Here is a 14,868-nt window from a genome sequence, read left to right as displayed (position 1 = left end):
CATATACATATACATATACATATACATATACATATACATATACATATTTAAAAATCCTGGGTGTTGTTTCCTGGGCTGCTCTTAGTTCCAATTGGCCAGCCCACATGGCCACATTTTCCTTACTCCTACCCCATGGCAGCTCTCTCCCCTCCTACAAGTTCATCTTCTTCCATGGTGGCTCCTTCCTTTTCCTCTCTCCCTTCCTCGTGCTCTCTTCTAAGCCTCCGAAAACCTCTTCCCTACCTGTCTCTTCTCCCTAACTACTGCCTTTTGGCATCTTTATTCACCAATCAGAATTAACTTGGGGGCAGGATCCCAGGAGCTTTGCCCAAACTCCAGGTTTTGGGGAACCTGTACTTAGCATTACAGTAGACAGTAAAAGACAAAACCCTCAACACTTTCTGCCAAGAACAAAGCCTGAGTGCCTACCCAGAAGATATGAAACTTTTGCCTTCTAGTTATAACCAATGTAGTGAGAGAGGATACACTTGGTTCTTCTTGTTTCTGGTTTCTGTTCCTTCCTAGATTTCCTAGAATAACTCACCTTTTAGTAGTGCTAAGAGACCCTGGCCAGGCTACCTTACCAAAGCCCCTCCATCCTCTTCCAGAGAGCCTTCTTGTGAGAGCCTCACACCATCATGTTTACCCTCAGTCACTAAGGATTGCAGAGACCACTCAAAGGGAACCTTTGGTGCATGCGCTTGCGTGTGTGTGCACTTCCATATGTGCATACGTGTGTTCTCAGGTGCCATCCAATGTTTTGTGTAATTGTTTTTATTACATTGTGTGTGTATGTGTGTGTGTGTGTGAGAGAGAGAGAGAGAGCTTGACGTGGCATGCATGTGGAAGACCAAGGACAAATTCTGAGAGTTGGCGCTTTCCTTCTCCCTTATAAATCCTTGGGATGAAACTCAGGTTGTCAGTCTTAATGTCAAGGCCTTAACCACCAAGTCATTGCACCAGACCCCACTTGGTTTTGTCGTTGTTGTTTTGTTGTTGTGTTGTTGTTGTTGAGACAGGGTCTTCCACTGGTCTGGAACTCACCAACTAGACAAGGTTAGTTGACCAGTGAGCATTGGGAGTCCTCCTGACTACACGCATATACGACTGTGCCCAGTTCTCTGTGTGTGTGCATATACAGATGCACATGCACATATATGTAGAGGTCAGAGGTCAATGTCATATCTTCCTTAGTGGCTCTCCATTCTATTTTATGTTTCTGCATGCATGTTGTCTCTGTATGTGTTCATGTGTATGGAGGCCAGAGGTCAATGAGGTGACTCTCCTCAGTTTCTCCTCTCCTCTATTTCAAGACAGGGTCTCTCACTAAGCTGAAGCTCATCAATTTGGCCAGGCTGGCCAGACAAGGAGCTTCAGGGACCTACCTGTCTATTCTCTCTTCAAGGCTCACTGTACCCTGCATCTTTTACATGGGTCCTGGGGATCTCAACTTGGGTCGTCATATTTGTGAAGCAGCCACTTTTCCTGACTGAACCATTTCTCCATCCCTCTGCTCTCTCTTTGAGACAGGGTCTTTCTCTGAGTCTGGAACTCGTAAGTTAGTCTAGGCCAGTTGACCAGTGAGCTCCAGGGATTTATCTGCCTATCCCTTCCTCTTCAGCATCCAGATTTATGCGGGTGTGGGGATCTAAACTCAGGTCTTCATGCTTATACGACAAGTACCTTACTGAGCCACCCCAGCACCAAATGTCTGAATTCTTTCTCATCCAGCCTCTCATATGTTGTCCATCTTGTTCCTATGCAGGAAGCCATTGGAAACCAGTGAGAAATGTGAGAGTGCTGGCCATGAAGGTAATCCTGTCAGCTTCTTGTTTCCACTCTTGGCTCTGCTTCTTCTCCCAAGACCCCACACTTCCATAACCATCCCCCACCCAGCACTTCCTTTCCCACCTCCCTACTGTCTCTCCATGTAACCAAGGTTCCCACACCATTGTGGGAACTCCCAGCCATCTGCCTGCTCTCCTGTCACATTGCCTGATTTCAGCACTCCATGTTCCTTTTTCTCTAGGGCAATGTATGGACCCCAAAGAGAACTCCAAGGTAAGCAACTCAGACTCAGGCCTGAAGAGAGTAGAAGGGTGTTGAAGAAGGTGGTGGATGGGTAGAGGCCTACGGTGTAGGCAGGACACTGAGGCTGCAGCTGCTTCTTTATGGTAGTCACAGCTGCACCGCTACCATCTGACCTCCCGTTTCTCCCTCAGGATAATAACATTGTGTATGCCTCCATCTCCCTCTCAAGTCCAACCTCACCAGGAACAGCTCCCAGCCTACCTATCCACGGGAACCACCAGGAAGAGACTGTGTACTCCATCATAAAGGCTAAATGAGTGGGTCTAAGTGATGCTCTTAGTCACCTTTGTTTCTAGTGGGAAGACTCCCAGCCTCCACTGATACCACAGGCAGACACAGAAATTCATTCGTCAGAGAGTCTGACCACAGAGAAAGTTCCAGTTCCCTTTCTAACTTCCTAGGCCTTTCTCACAAAAATAAAAAGATCCACAGAATCTGCCTAAATGAATCTAAGGAGAGAACTGATGAGACCCTTGACTTCTGGCCCTCTAAGGACCCTCCTCTATCACTTTTTCTAGCAGCGATCCTAAATGCTGGCAGGCAGACTCCATGACATGCACCCAGATCAGTGAGTGTAATAACCAGCTGGTTCCCATGTCCCACTGCACTGGACATCAGCCCAAACCCTAGATAGATATGTGAGACATGGAACTAAAATAAACACCAGGTGGCTAAGGCATTTGCCTAAGGCCATGTAGCTCCCAGGAAATAGCTCAAACCCAGACATACTTTTCTGGAGGTTCCCCCAACTCTGGCTCTCACTGCTGTCCCCAGCTTCCTATAGCCTCCAGAGAAGGCAGTTAGCCATAGCAACACACACACACACACCAGCGCAGCAGTAATGCCAGAGACCTGCTTTATTAACACAGGCTGCAGGGCTGACTTGAACTGTTGAGCAGGTCAGCATCCTCAACAGTTAACAGCTGCTCAGGAAGGCTGAGAGGCTCTCCGCGGCAGACAACAGCTGGGGGACCAGAGTACTCTACTCCTCAAAGAGGGCCGCCAGGAGCTCCTCTGAGCTGCCCCTCTGCTGCAACTCCCCTCTCTCTTCCGGCTCTCCAATGTCTTCCATGAGTTGCTCAAAGTCCAGGTCACTGGAACCATCGTCATCAGGAGGGAAACTTGCTGCCTCCTGTGTCAGGAGCACCTGGGGCCCAAGCCCTTCCTTTCCCAATGGACAGGCCCCATGCTGAGCTGGTGGGGTAGAGCACTTGGACACAATTTTAATTTCTTTCTCCTCAGATAAGTTGATGACTGAAGCCTTGTTTTCAGGAGCTTTAAATTTCTTCTTAGGGCCTAAAGGGAATAAGGGACAAAGTTAAGAGTCAACTTACCCTGACTTTTTACACCAGATGTCTGAATTCTTGTTTAAAACATATGAAAGAATAATCTTTATCAAAATATGGGACATGGGCTTTCAGGACACACTTGGATTCTAGGCTTGTGTCAGCTGTGTGTTCAACATGGATGATCAATACATCTGAAACCTGAGCCTCAGTACACTTGTATTTGAAATGTCAATGGGGCTGGGAAGCTGGCTCTGCAGTGAAGAGCACTTGCTGCTCTTAGGGAGGGCTGGGCTTCAATCCCCAGGCTCACATAGTAGCTCACAACCACCTGCAGCTCCAGCTCCAGAACATACGAGAGCTTCCGGCCACCAGACCAACATGTGGTACACAGACACAGACAGCAAAAATAAGTAAACAAAATGTCAAAACTCAGGCCAGTGATGGGACCTAAGGCTCAGTCCATGAGATGGAACCCATACCTAGCACTGTGGGTAGTGCAGCCTGTGGGTACACAGACCTCAGGCGCTAGGGGGATCCAATACCATGATCCTGCTTAATGGACACAGTACTAAAACGACTCCTAATAACCTATGCCCCACAGCTCACTGCATCTCACAGCCCTTGTCACAGATGCTCTCCTTGCAGCCGGTGTCTTTTCTCAACTGGCCAACATTCTGAGAACATTAAGAGACTACAGCATGTGCAGCCCTAAATGCAACATGGCTCAAGGATCTTTGAAAAGAGAGGGGCCAAAGACTGTATAAAGGCCAGAGGTAGTAGAAACAGTATTTTCTGAACAGAAAAGGGCAGTTGCACTTGTGAACTCACAGTGATTGTAACAGCACACATAAGGTCTGTGCAAGCTCAAGCCAGATAAAATTCTACTATGGAAAGGGAAAGTTGCACATGAAATCCCACTACTAGCTGAGACACGACATTTTTTAAAAAGATGTTATGTATATGGGTGTTTTGCCTGCATGTATATGCATCACATATGTGAAGTACCCATTTGGTTTGTCCTTGGATTTAATCCAATCAGACAATTACATTTGTGCATTCACTTGGTTCTTTTAGGATAGGCTCTCACTATATAGCTCTGGCTGGCCTGTAACTCAGAGAGCTGCCGGCCTCTGCGTCTCGAGCGCTGGGATTAAAGGTCTTCCATGCTATCACTGGCCACCATTAAGCTTATAAAGTTTATAAAGAATGTTCTAGGTTCATTCTGAGACATGGTCTTTCATTCAGGATTTCATTTATCCTCCTCCTTCTCCTCTCTGTCTCCTTTTCAGTGTTTTTGAAAGAAGGTCCCATTATGGAGCCCATGCTAGCCTAGAACTCATAGACAATACAGGCCAGCCCCAACTTCATCAGACTCCCACCTCAACCCACAAGATCAAGAGTTGTTCAGTTTTTCAGAAATGACCCAGGGAGGAGAGATGCAGACAAGAACCTCATTCCCCACAGCCTTCGAGCCTCTGAGGCTTACCTGGACGGTCCAGGTCTGAACTTCCCTGTTCTTCCCTCCCTCTCAGCGTAGGTACAGGAGGGACTGTGGATTCACTGACCAGAGATTTCTTCACAGTTTTCTTCTTTGGAGTTCCATCTTGTCCTCCTGCTGGGCCTGTATAAACCCCAATCCCCAAGCATAAAGGAAATTTATTGACAGTTGGCAAGGAAGATGGTAGCCACGTATTTAGCTTTTGCCTTGTTCCATATCTCTGGCTCAGTCCCAGTCTAGCAGGTTCCCTCAGTGGCTTCCAGTTCCAGCCATCTTGACTTTGCTGGCCCGGGGTCTTCTCCTTTCTATGGTTCTCCTTAGAACCAGCCTTCTCCAAGAAATCAGCCCTGGGGACTAAGCTAAACCCTACACTTTTAACCAAAGACTTTGGGAACAAGAACAAGGCACTGTGACTTCCGTCCTGGTATCAGCCTGACCTATTCTCTCAGATCCTAGAAGTAAGATTCAGTCAGACATAACCACCTGCCAACACTCTGTCTACTTCTGCCCTCCCTACCTGTGGGACTTCCCCCTTTCCAGCTGTCTTGCTTACCTCTTGACTTGGGTTTTTTTGTCTGTGTTTTAGCTGGCTTGGGTCTAGACAAAGTTAGGTCCTTGAATAGGGAAAGAACAGAAAAAGGCAAATTGAATTACAAACGCTTTCTAAAAACCTGGAGGCAGTTTAGTCATGTGATTCCCATGCAAACATGAGGTCCTGAGTTCATTCTCCAGAACCTACATAAAAGGCAGTGTGTGACCAAGCACACTTGGATCCAGCACTGGAGGTGTGGAAACAGGTGCATTCTTGGGGCCTGTTAACCAGCCTATCTGAATGGTCAAGCTACAGACCTACCTCAAAAAAACAAGGTGGATGGCACCTGAAGAATTACACCTGAGAACAACCTTTGACCTCCACGTGCATTTGCACACATATTCTCTTTTTAGAAGAGGGGGTGTTAGAGAATAATGGATGGGTCTCAGAAAGTTAAATTAGGTTTGATTGCAGCCTGGTTCAGCAGGAGAGAGAAAATATGTGGTCACCCTCCAATCCTATTTAGTACCAGTCAAGGCAAGGACTGGGTGCATAAGAAGAAGCTGAGGCAGGGGAGGTGGCTTAGAGACCATGAGATGGCTCAGCGGCCCCAAGCCCAACAAGCTGAGTTCAACTGGAGGATGGACATGGGGGAAAGAGAGAACCAACTCCCTCAACTTGTTCTCTGGCATGTGTTCCCACACCCAAGTAAATAAATGGAGTAATACGTTTTTTCACAAAAGAGAAAAAGATAAACTAAAAGAGAACGTGAAAATGAATGTTTCAAGGAGATGCCAAGAAAATGGGTGACATCTGAAGTTTCCATACAAGAGAAAGGAGTGGAAAAAGCAACTGAGGGTTTCCCGATATTACATGACGACCCAAAGAAACACAGCACAAACTGAAATTTCAATCAAGGAAATTCCTAGACAGCCAAGAAAGTTCCACAGGGAGGAAGGAAAGAAAGCCTCCTTTCCTGGAGATCCTAGGACTGAGCCAGCCAGTCAGTGCCCCGAAGCTGGATGGTTCACAGGGACCATGAATCTATGCCAACCACACCCCTACAGGAATCCTGAAGTCATAAGAACTCTTTGTCAGCTTTACTTTCTTCTCTTCTTTCTCCTCCTTCTCCTCCTCCGAGTCCTTCTCTTCTTTCTCCAGACAAGACTCAGGGATGTTGGACTCATAGAGCATCAAATCTAGAAGAAGGAATGAAGGAAGACTATGTGTCTGAGATACATTGTTGAACTGAGCTGATCTCAGGAAATCCACCTTCAAACCCTGTCGTCTGAGTCCAGGGGAGAGTCCCCCATCACCACAGTCCTACTCATCATGACTCACACATCCCCTATCTTATCCCCCCCTCCCCATCTCTCTGGGTCACAGTCACAAGAGGTCCCACTAGAGAATCTTGACAGGGGCAGAGAGTGCAGGCTTGGGTCCTGGGGCAGGGTGCTCTCCACCCTCCAGTCCCTATTCTCTTCCTACCTTTCTCTTCCCCACTGATGTCAGCTCCATTATATCGACTCCAGAAACCAAACAAGTTAACCCGCTCCTGGGGAACCAAGAAACAACAACGTCACCCACTCCCCTGCCAGGCACAGCTTTGCCCTGTCTTCTAGATTCTAGTTATGACAAAGTCTGCATTCATTTTTCCAAACCATTATCATTTGAAATATCACATTAGCTTTATCTCAACCTTTAAAGGAGATTAATTATAATCTCTCTTCTAGCTGATTTGTGCTGGAACAAGTGACTAGGAGAGAGAAGTTCACATGTCATTCTCTACCCCACCCTGTTCCTTCAGAGGAATTTGAAGATAAAAACTTGGGCTGAGAGAAGACCCCAAGTGTCCAAGGGCAGGGAGAGGAGTAGATGCCTTAGGCATCAGGGAAACCTGGCCAGGAAGGAAAGGTGAGCTGTAAGCCGCAATAGGGAAGGCCTCCAGTTCCCTGCAGTGGGCAGCAGGTGTGGGTTGTCTTTGGACTGAATGGGGCCCAGCCAGGGCGAGCTGAGCACTGTCCCACCTGAATACTGATCTGTTCTGCCCTGTGTGCCATCGCTATGGCTGCCTCCAGCTTCTGGTTGGAGTCCTTGTTCTTGCGCTTTTTCTAAAACAGAAGGTAAGGCTTGATGATAAATATGCCTTTAAAAATAGTCAATACAGAAACTTCAAATAACTAATAATTTTCTCATTAGTTAATACAGAGCTAGAGAGATGGCTCAGCAGTTAAGGACTGAGCTTCCAGAGGTCTCAAGTTAGGTTCTCAGCATCCACAGCAAACAGCTCATTACCATACGAACTCCAGCTTCTGGGATCTTAAGTTTTGAGTCTCTGTAGGTTCCTGCATACATGTGCTCATACCCACAATTAAAATTAAAATAAATCATTTTAAATGAAAAAATAATCAATAATAATATTAGACACATGATCCCAACATACCACGACGGCCCCCCCCCAGACATTTTTGTGTTTTGAAGCAAGATCGCACACTGTAGCTCAGTCTGGCCTAGCACTCACTTACAGCCTATTGGCCTCAAACTCACTGCAATCCTCCTGCCCCAGCTTCCTAAGTGCTGAATTACAGACATGAATCATCACACCTGACTTAGACATTGTCTTAGCTACAGGTGTTTCAGTCCTGGTACTGACACAGTACTCTGCTCTTAATCTTTTGGGGCTCTCCTTCCCAATGACATTTTGGTACCCTCTCCAGAGTGAATCACACAGGGATTTGAAGGGAAAGAAAATGGACATTCAGGTGACTCTCCTTTCAGTCCCTCACAGGTTTCTCTAAGCCAGCAGTTTAATACTCAGTTGAATAAAGGCCCACAACAAACATTTCTTCTCCCAACTCCATAATTCCAAAGACCATCTCGTTGGGGTGTGGTACCTCTGCTCACTTGAAGGCTAGTTAAACCCAGAATGAACATAGGGAAGAAGTACGATTTAGCTAACCACTGTGCTTCTCAACTAAGGAAAACTTTGTCTCCCAGAAGACAATGTTTGGGGACAATCATTTGGCTGTCACAACTAGAAGAGAACAAGACACAAGGTAAAAGATGCCGCAGTGCCCAGGGCTGCTGCTTCCAACTGCATGTAGACTAGCCCTCCACAGCGAAGGATTATGTGAACCAAGAGGTCCACTGTGCTGAGACTGAGAAACCCCGGGTTAACTGGGGACCTTAAAGTTGCATCTCAAACTGATTAGAACGTGTGGTGGTGTCTGCCTGTAATCCCAGGATTTAGGAGGTTGACAACAGAAGGATCAGAAGTTCAAGATCATCCTGAACTACATAGTGAGTTTCCAGGCCAGCCTGGAGTATATGAGACCCTCTCTCAAAAATGAAACAAACAAACAAACAAACAAATCACAAAAAGAAACCACTTCCTGTATCACAAGAGATGTCCCAAGTTTGCTCACCACTCTAGCTAGCTCCAAAGACAGCTCCTGGAAGTTCTTCAGCATGCGAACTGGGATCCACGCACGAGAAACTGTTTCTCCAAAAAATGTCACATGGTACTTAGACTGTAATAAAAGGTGGCATTGTTTGGATCAACCGTGGCTCACCTACCCAGCTCACCCTAGTATTCCTCTACTCTGACCTCAAGAACCCAGGCCAAATGTAGTGAGCAAAATAAAAATGCCCTCCTGGGAAGCAGGTGTATCTCACTATATTACCTCCGTTTCTGTCACTCCAGTTAAGTGTCCGCTGACTACATCTGTGTCTAACTCTAAACGTGTTAGGGTGGATGTGTTCCTACTTGGGCAGAACCAGAAAACTCACCGGCAGGGAATCAAGATGAGAAGCAAACAGAAAGTACTCCCCCAGGTCAGGATCAGGTTCTATCATGCCTGGCCACCTGGGGAAGGGGTGACAGATGGGAGAGAAGAGGTTATGATCAGAACACAACCTCACCATCATGCACACATGGAAAAGATCAAGACGTTTTATAGATCAAAAGCTATACCCTGTCAATCCCCACTGGTGCTCACTATCAAATGACTGACATGATGTCCAGCAGAATAAAAAAGATCTCAGTCATCCTAGCAAACTTGAGGACACTGTCCTTCCCTCCCCTCTGCATGCCCTCACATCTCAGCATGTTAAAATGCCTTGTAGCAGGGCTTGGAGGCATGTGCCTTACAGTCCTGCACTAGGGAAACTTAGGCAGGACTTCCAGTTCAAGGACAGCATTATCTCAAAAACAACGCAAAAACAAAAACAAGAAATTGCTCTAGGTCCTTCTCCCTCTTTTATATCCACTCACCGCAGCTGCATCAGATCCATTTTCCATCCCATCCCACCCCCACCCTGAACCTGGTCTCCGAAGCCTCCCAGCTCAGCCCTCATCTGTTCCCTCACTGATGTTCTCTCTAATGCAGCGCTACAACAAAGGATCGCCACAGCCTTCCTCCCTGCATGACTCTACCACCCCCAAGTTCAGGAAAGATGTTCTCTGTCATGGTGCCCTACCATGGGTAACCATACTGCTTGGCCCAGATGATGGATCCTGGAACGTAGGAGGCATAGGCCACATCACTCTCACACCCTGCCCAGCTCTCCTCAGGAATGTCACAGCGATTATAATTCAGATCTGCCAAAAGAGGAGAAATGCAGAACCAGGAAACTCAACGGGTGAACTAGGATGCAGGTCACTGAGAGGGGAGGGCAAAGGGACATATGCAGGCTGCAGGTGGGGGAGAACAGAAACTAAGACCGGAAATGCAGCTAGAGCCAAGAGAAGGAGTGCTGCCTCAAACAACAGAGACTCCAAACTCCTGCTCACATCCCAGTGTGGCTCTGCCCCTTTGGTGGGGCAGTGTGGGGGTCACTTCTCCGAGAGGCTTTCTCTCCTGTAAAACAAGTGTGCTGGACTAGATGGTAATAATCTCTCCCAACCATCTCAAACATTCTAGAACGAATGCTAAGCTCATTGAGTCTTTCTCAGTTGCCTTTCCCAGCATGTCATATATCCCTCTCTGTCTAGCACAACACAACACTAATATTCCAGGCAGTGCTGATAAGAGCAGGCAATGCTGACATAGGCAGGATTCACTCAGTGTACACATAAAGCTGCCCAGTCCACCCCATGTCTTCCTGCCACCCTTATGCCAGATTCATCCACAGAACAGGAAGATCCTTCCTTCCCAGAGTCCACAAGGACAATGACAGTTACAACCAAGTTGCACTTAACTGAAAGGAGACATGTTGGGAAAGAAACAGAGGAGCAATAAAAACTAGGGGAAACCATTTCCACTCCTTTCTACCTGGATTCTGGTCACAAGACCAGTCATCTGGGAGAACTGAGGGATCAATGTTTCCACGTAGCTGCCGCCACTTCTCACACTTGGGAGAGGAACACTGGACCCAGATGACACAGTGGCCTGTGACAGAAGAGAAACTGAGGTGAGACAAAAACACGCCCTTCCTTCTTCCATCCAACTAAATTCAATACATATCTGAATTATATCTCAGAGCTTGCATACTAACCAGTCAAGTCTCTGAATTATCTCGGCAGAGTGAAGGTTCAGTGATAGCAACTTACTGAAGGCCAACCTACGTTGGTGACAGAGCTGACCTTAGAACTCAAGCCTGCCATTGTAATCTCTCTACCAAACACAGTGACACTTTCTGTCTTGACATCAAACAGATACTTTGCCTTAGTTCAGCAGTTAAGAGCATACACCCACCCCTTTTCCAGGGTTTAGATCCAGCACCCAGCTCACTAATGCCTAAACTTCCACTTCAGGGGATCTGATGCTCTTCCTTCTTGCCTCTGTAGGCACTTTGCTCATGTGTACAAACCCACATTCCTGCACACACATACACAAAATTAAAAATTAGAAAGAAAAAAAAACGTTAAAGGTTGCCCTTAGGGCTGTAAGTGTAGCTCAGTGTTCTGCAGAGTGCTTTCTTAACTTTTAAAAAGCCCCATGGGTCCATCCCCATTATCACAAAGAAACAGAAAGCTTGGAGCTAGGAGACTGCTTTCCTTGAAAGCAGGAAAGCTGAGTTAGATCCACACACTACACACACACACACACACACACACACACACACACACACACACAAAATGCTGGGCATGGTGATGGGTGCTTGTAACCTAGGGACAGATAGGGGGATCCCTAAGGCTCCGTGGCTATCTTGATTGTTGAGTTCCAGACCAGTGTCTCGCACCCTCTCCCTCTCCCCCATCCCCCTCTCTCTCAAAAAAAAATTAAGAAGGTGGATGGTGTCTGAGGTTGCCCCCTTGCCCAGGATCTTCCTGGGTCTGATTCTCTGATATTGCACTAGTGTTCTCTAAATACTACCATGCATCTCTTAAGCACAATATTCATAATTCTTATCCAAATCTCATTGAATATATCTTTCTGCTGTCCAATTACAAGCTTGAGCTCACAGGGCTGAGAAAAGTCTCAGGGATTAAGAGCAGCACACATTCCCCTTACAGAGGACCTGAGGATCTGAGTGAGGGTCCCAGCACCTACCCACACTGCGCACCTCACAACTGCAGCCCCAGAGGATCCTACTTGCTCATCTGACCTCAGAAGGCACTGTATTCATGTACACAAATCTATATACAATATATATCATACACACTGAAAAATAAAATACATCTTTAAAAAATGACAAAATTGAATCCTTCAGGACCAATGCCCTGAGTTGATCCTCCACAAGACACAGGTCTGGGCCCAGCATTTCTCTCTTAAACATTTGCTTTGGGCTCCACTCAGAGGACATAGTTTTCTTTCATCACTTGCTTTTCAAACCTCCACTTCTATCTCTGCTAAACTTTTCCACTGTATTCCTTGAAACTTTGCAAGCTTGAGAAACTCTATTCACACAGCATCAGCCTCTTCTGGGAACTCCATCTCCTTCTGTGTGAGTGCTCACATGTGCCTATACAGGTCAGACACTGAGAGCAGCATTCTCCTCTATTATGGTCCATCTTATTGTTTGTGTGTGGAGGATTTGGGGGCTATGTGTATATGTGTGCACATGTGTGCGTGCATGTATACACAGGCACATGGGCTTTTAAAGACTGATCAATCGACTGATTGATTGACTTTTTTGAGACAAGTTTTTACTGCCTGTCCTCAAAATGGCTATCCTCAAACTCAGAATCTGTCTGCCTATGCCTCTGCCTCTCTGCCTCCCAAGTGCCCAGATTAAAAGCATAAACCACCATGCCTGCTAAGGTTTTATTTTTATTTTTAATTATGTGTATATAGGAGTATGTGTGCATGGAGTTCAGTGCTCGTGGAGGAAGTCATGGGCATTGCATCCTCTCAGTTGTGAGACACCTAACCTGAGTGCTGAAGCTGAACTCTGGTCCTCTGCAAGAGCAGTAAACCCGCTTAACCACTAAGCACCTCTCTAGCCCCCTCCACCTTATATTTTAAGTCAGGATCTCTGTGAACCTAGAGCTTCCTGTCTCTGCTTCCTCAACACTGGCATTACAGGCACACATCACTGCACCTACCTTTATCACGTGGGTTCTATTAAAGGCTCAGACTCAGATCCTCATGCTCGCTTGTCAAGCACTTTACTGACCAAGCCATCTCCATGGCTCTCAATCTTCGCTGTGATCCCTGGATGACCACCAGTGACTCTGCCCCCACTCAACCCGCAGTTCAGCTTCCTAAGTGGAGTCTGTTCCTTCTCACATTCCCCACATCTCTCAATGCAGAAAGTAGGTTAAACAGGACCTTATTCCCCCTGCCACTGCGCCTGTCTCTCCTGTAGAAACTACCTTGCCCTCTTGCCTCCCTTGTAAAGATGGTAGTGTCTTGCTCAGTCTTGGCCTCCCCTCTTCTAGCCTTCAGTTCATGATCACATCAAGGAGTACCTCACACGCAGCCCATCTTGGTTTCTTGGCCCTTTTCCATACACCTCATAACCTACTCCTACTCCTGCATGGCCCAGCAGTCATGTCAGAAAGCATACAGATGCTCTGAGTCTTTGTCCAAACATCCTCTGACACAAATGCACTGTCCTCTCCACCTCACTTGCTGCAAGAGTCCTGCAACTCTTACTGTATCTCAGTCTCCAGCCTACCATCCTGCCCATCCACTCCATCCACTCCAAGAGCATGAGGACCTGAGTTTGGATCTCCAGCATTCATGTTAAAATCCAGGTAAAGTAGTATACATCTTTAATCCCAGTGCTAGGAAGATGAAGACAGGATTCCTGGCATTCATTGCCAGCCAGGTTAGTTGAATGAGTGATGTCCAGATTAAGTGAGAGACCTTAACCCACAGTATAAGATGGAGTGTGATTGAGGAAGACACCTAGGATTGATCTCTAGCCTAGACAGACAGACAGACAGAGATTTAATATTATCAAACAAGTGTACCTTGTTAAAATTGTACCCACTGTCAATTTTTACCTTAAAACATGTTCAAATGCAGGGACACACCTCACCCATTTCTAATTTGATCCTACTGGAATAACTCAGAAAAGGTGACTTGCATTCGGGTCTTTTCAAAACATCATATACTATGAATGGATCATTTCTTAAAGTGCTTTATCTAAAAGCAGAATACTAGGAGCTGGAGAGATGGCTCAGTGGTTAAGAGTACTTGCTGTTTTTCCAGAGGGTCTGGGATCAGTTCCTAGCACTCACATGGTGGCTCACAATCATCTTTGTAACTCCAGTTCAAGGGGAGTTGACCTCTTCTGGTCTCTGTAGGCACAACCATGGACACAGTGCTTGGGCATACATACAGGCAAAATACCCACACACATAAATAAAATTTAAAACAAAACAAAAATACTAGTTAGGCATGATGTATTAGTTAGAAATGACAGCTGCTGGGACTGACATGAAGTTCAGTTGATAGAATGCTTGCCTAGTGTGCATGAAGCCCAGAGTCCCATCACTAGCACCTCACTAATTTGGTGGACTAGCTCAGGACTGCCATCCCAGCACTTAGAAGGCAGGAGGATCAAGAGTCCAGTGTCATCCTCAGCTATATAGTGGGTTTAAGGGTAGCTAGGGCTACTTACATGAGATCCTGTCTTTTAAACAAAACAAAGCAAAAACTAACAAACCAAACAAAAAAATTACCAATGCAGCTGCCCCATAAGTTTGGTATTTATAGAGGTGACCTAGCAAGACTTAAAAAGAAAAGAGAAGAGTTGGAGAGAGGCTGGTTCTCAGACACTGAAGGCCAGCTGTATGTATGAATCCACAGTAGTTTTGACAACATGCACAAGACCTTTCCAAACTCAAGCCAGACAAAATCCCAGCATGGAGACAAGAGGTGGGCACCAAGCCCTGCCCTGCCCAAGGAATTCTTGGTAGCATGACAGCTAAGGAAGGAGAGTCGGTTTTCTTTAAGAGTGAAGTCCCTGTGGAAAGCCACACCCAAGAGAGAACAGGAAGCATTTTGTACTTGACTTGAGAGAGAGAGAGAGAGAGAGAGAGAGAGAGAGAGAGAGAGAGAGAG

At 46.4% G+C, this 14,868-nt stretch overlaps 2 protein-coding genes across 2 annotated transcripts in view; one reads left to right on the top strand and one right to left on the bottom strand.

Moving 5' to 3' along the window:
• Window positions 1-3,588, top strand: part of LOC114629763 (paired immunoglobulin-like type 2 receptor alpha) — a 9,403-nt gene extending 5,815 nt beyond the window's left edge. The window contains exons 3-5 of the mRNA XM_028777834.1: window positions 1,766-1,812; window positions 2,030-2,061; window positions 2,223-3,588. Of these exons, the coding sequence (XP_028633667.1) occupies window positions 1,766-1,812; window positions 2,030-2,061; window positions 2,223-2,348 (205 nt within the window). The 3' untranslated portion in view covers window positions 2,349-3,588. The remainder of the gene's footprint in view (window positions 1-1,765; window positions 1,813-2,029; window positions 2,062-2,222) is intronic.
• The window catches only part of Zcwpw1 (zinc finger CW-type and PWWP domain containing 1), a 25,813-nt gene continuing 13,875 nt past the window's right edge, over window positions 2,931-14,868 (bottom strand). The window contains exons 8-17 of the mRNA XM_028777832.1: window positions 10,684-10,800; window positions 9,890-10,010; window positions 9,200-9,275; window positions 8,836-8,940; window positions 7,438-7,521; window positions 6,899-6,965; window positions 6,515-6,609; window positions 5,432-5,492; window positions 4,867-5,001; window positions 2,931-3,387 (exon numbers count right to left, since the gene is read on the bottom strand). Of these exons, the coding sequence (XP_028633665.1) occupies window positions 3,074-3,387; window positions 4,867-5,001; window positions 5,432-5,492; window positions 6,515-6,609; window positions 6,899-6,965; window positions 7,438-7,521; window positions 8,836-8,940; window positions 9,200-9,275; window positions 9,890-10,010; window positions 10,684-10,800 (1,175 nt within the window). The 3' untranslated portion in view covers window positions 2,931-3,073. The remainder of the gene's footprint in view (window positions 3,388-4,866; window positions 5,002-5,431; window positions 5,493-6,514; window positions 6,610-6,898; window positions 6,966-7,437; window positions 7,522-8,835; window positions 8,941-9,199; window positions 9,276-9,889; window positions 10,011-10,683; window positions 10,801-14,868) is intronic.

The sequence above is a fragment of the Grammomys surdaster genome, unplaced genomic scaffold (genome assembly GCF_004785775.1).
Source record: "Grammomys surdaster isolate TR1022 unplaced genomic scaffold, NIH_TR_1.0 316, whole genome shotgun sequence".
NCBI classification, from domain to species: Eukaryota; Metazoa; Chordata; class Mammalia; order Rodentia; family Muridae; genus Grammomys; species Grammomys surdaster.
Note: the sequence above shows the minus strand (reverse complement) of the source record. Positions and strands in the feature narration are given on the sequence as shown.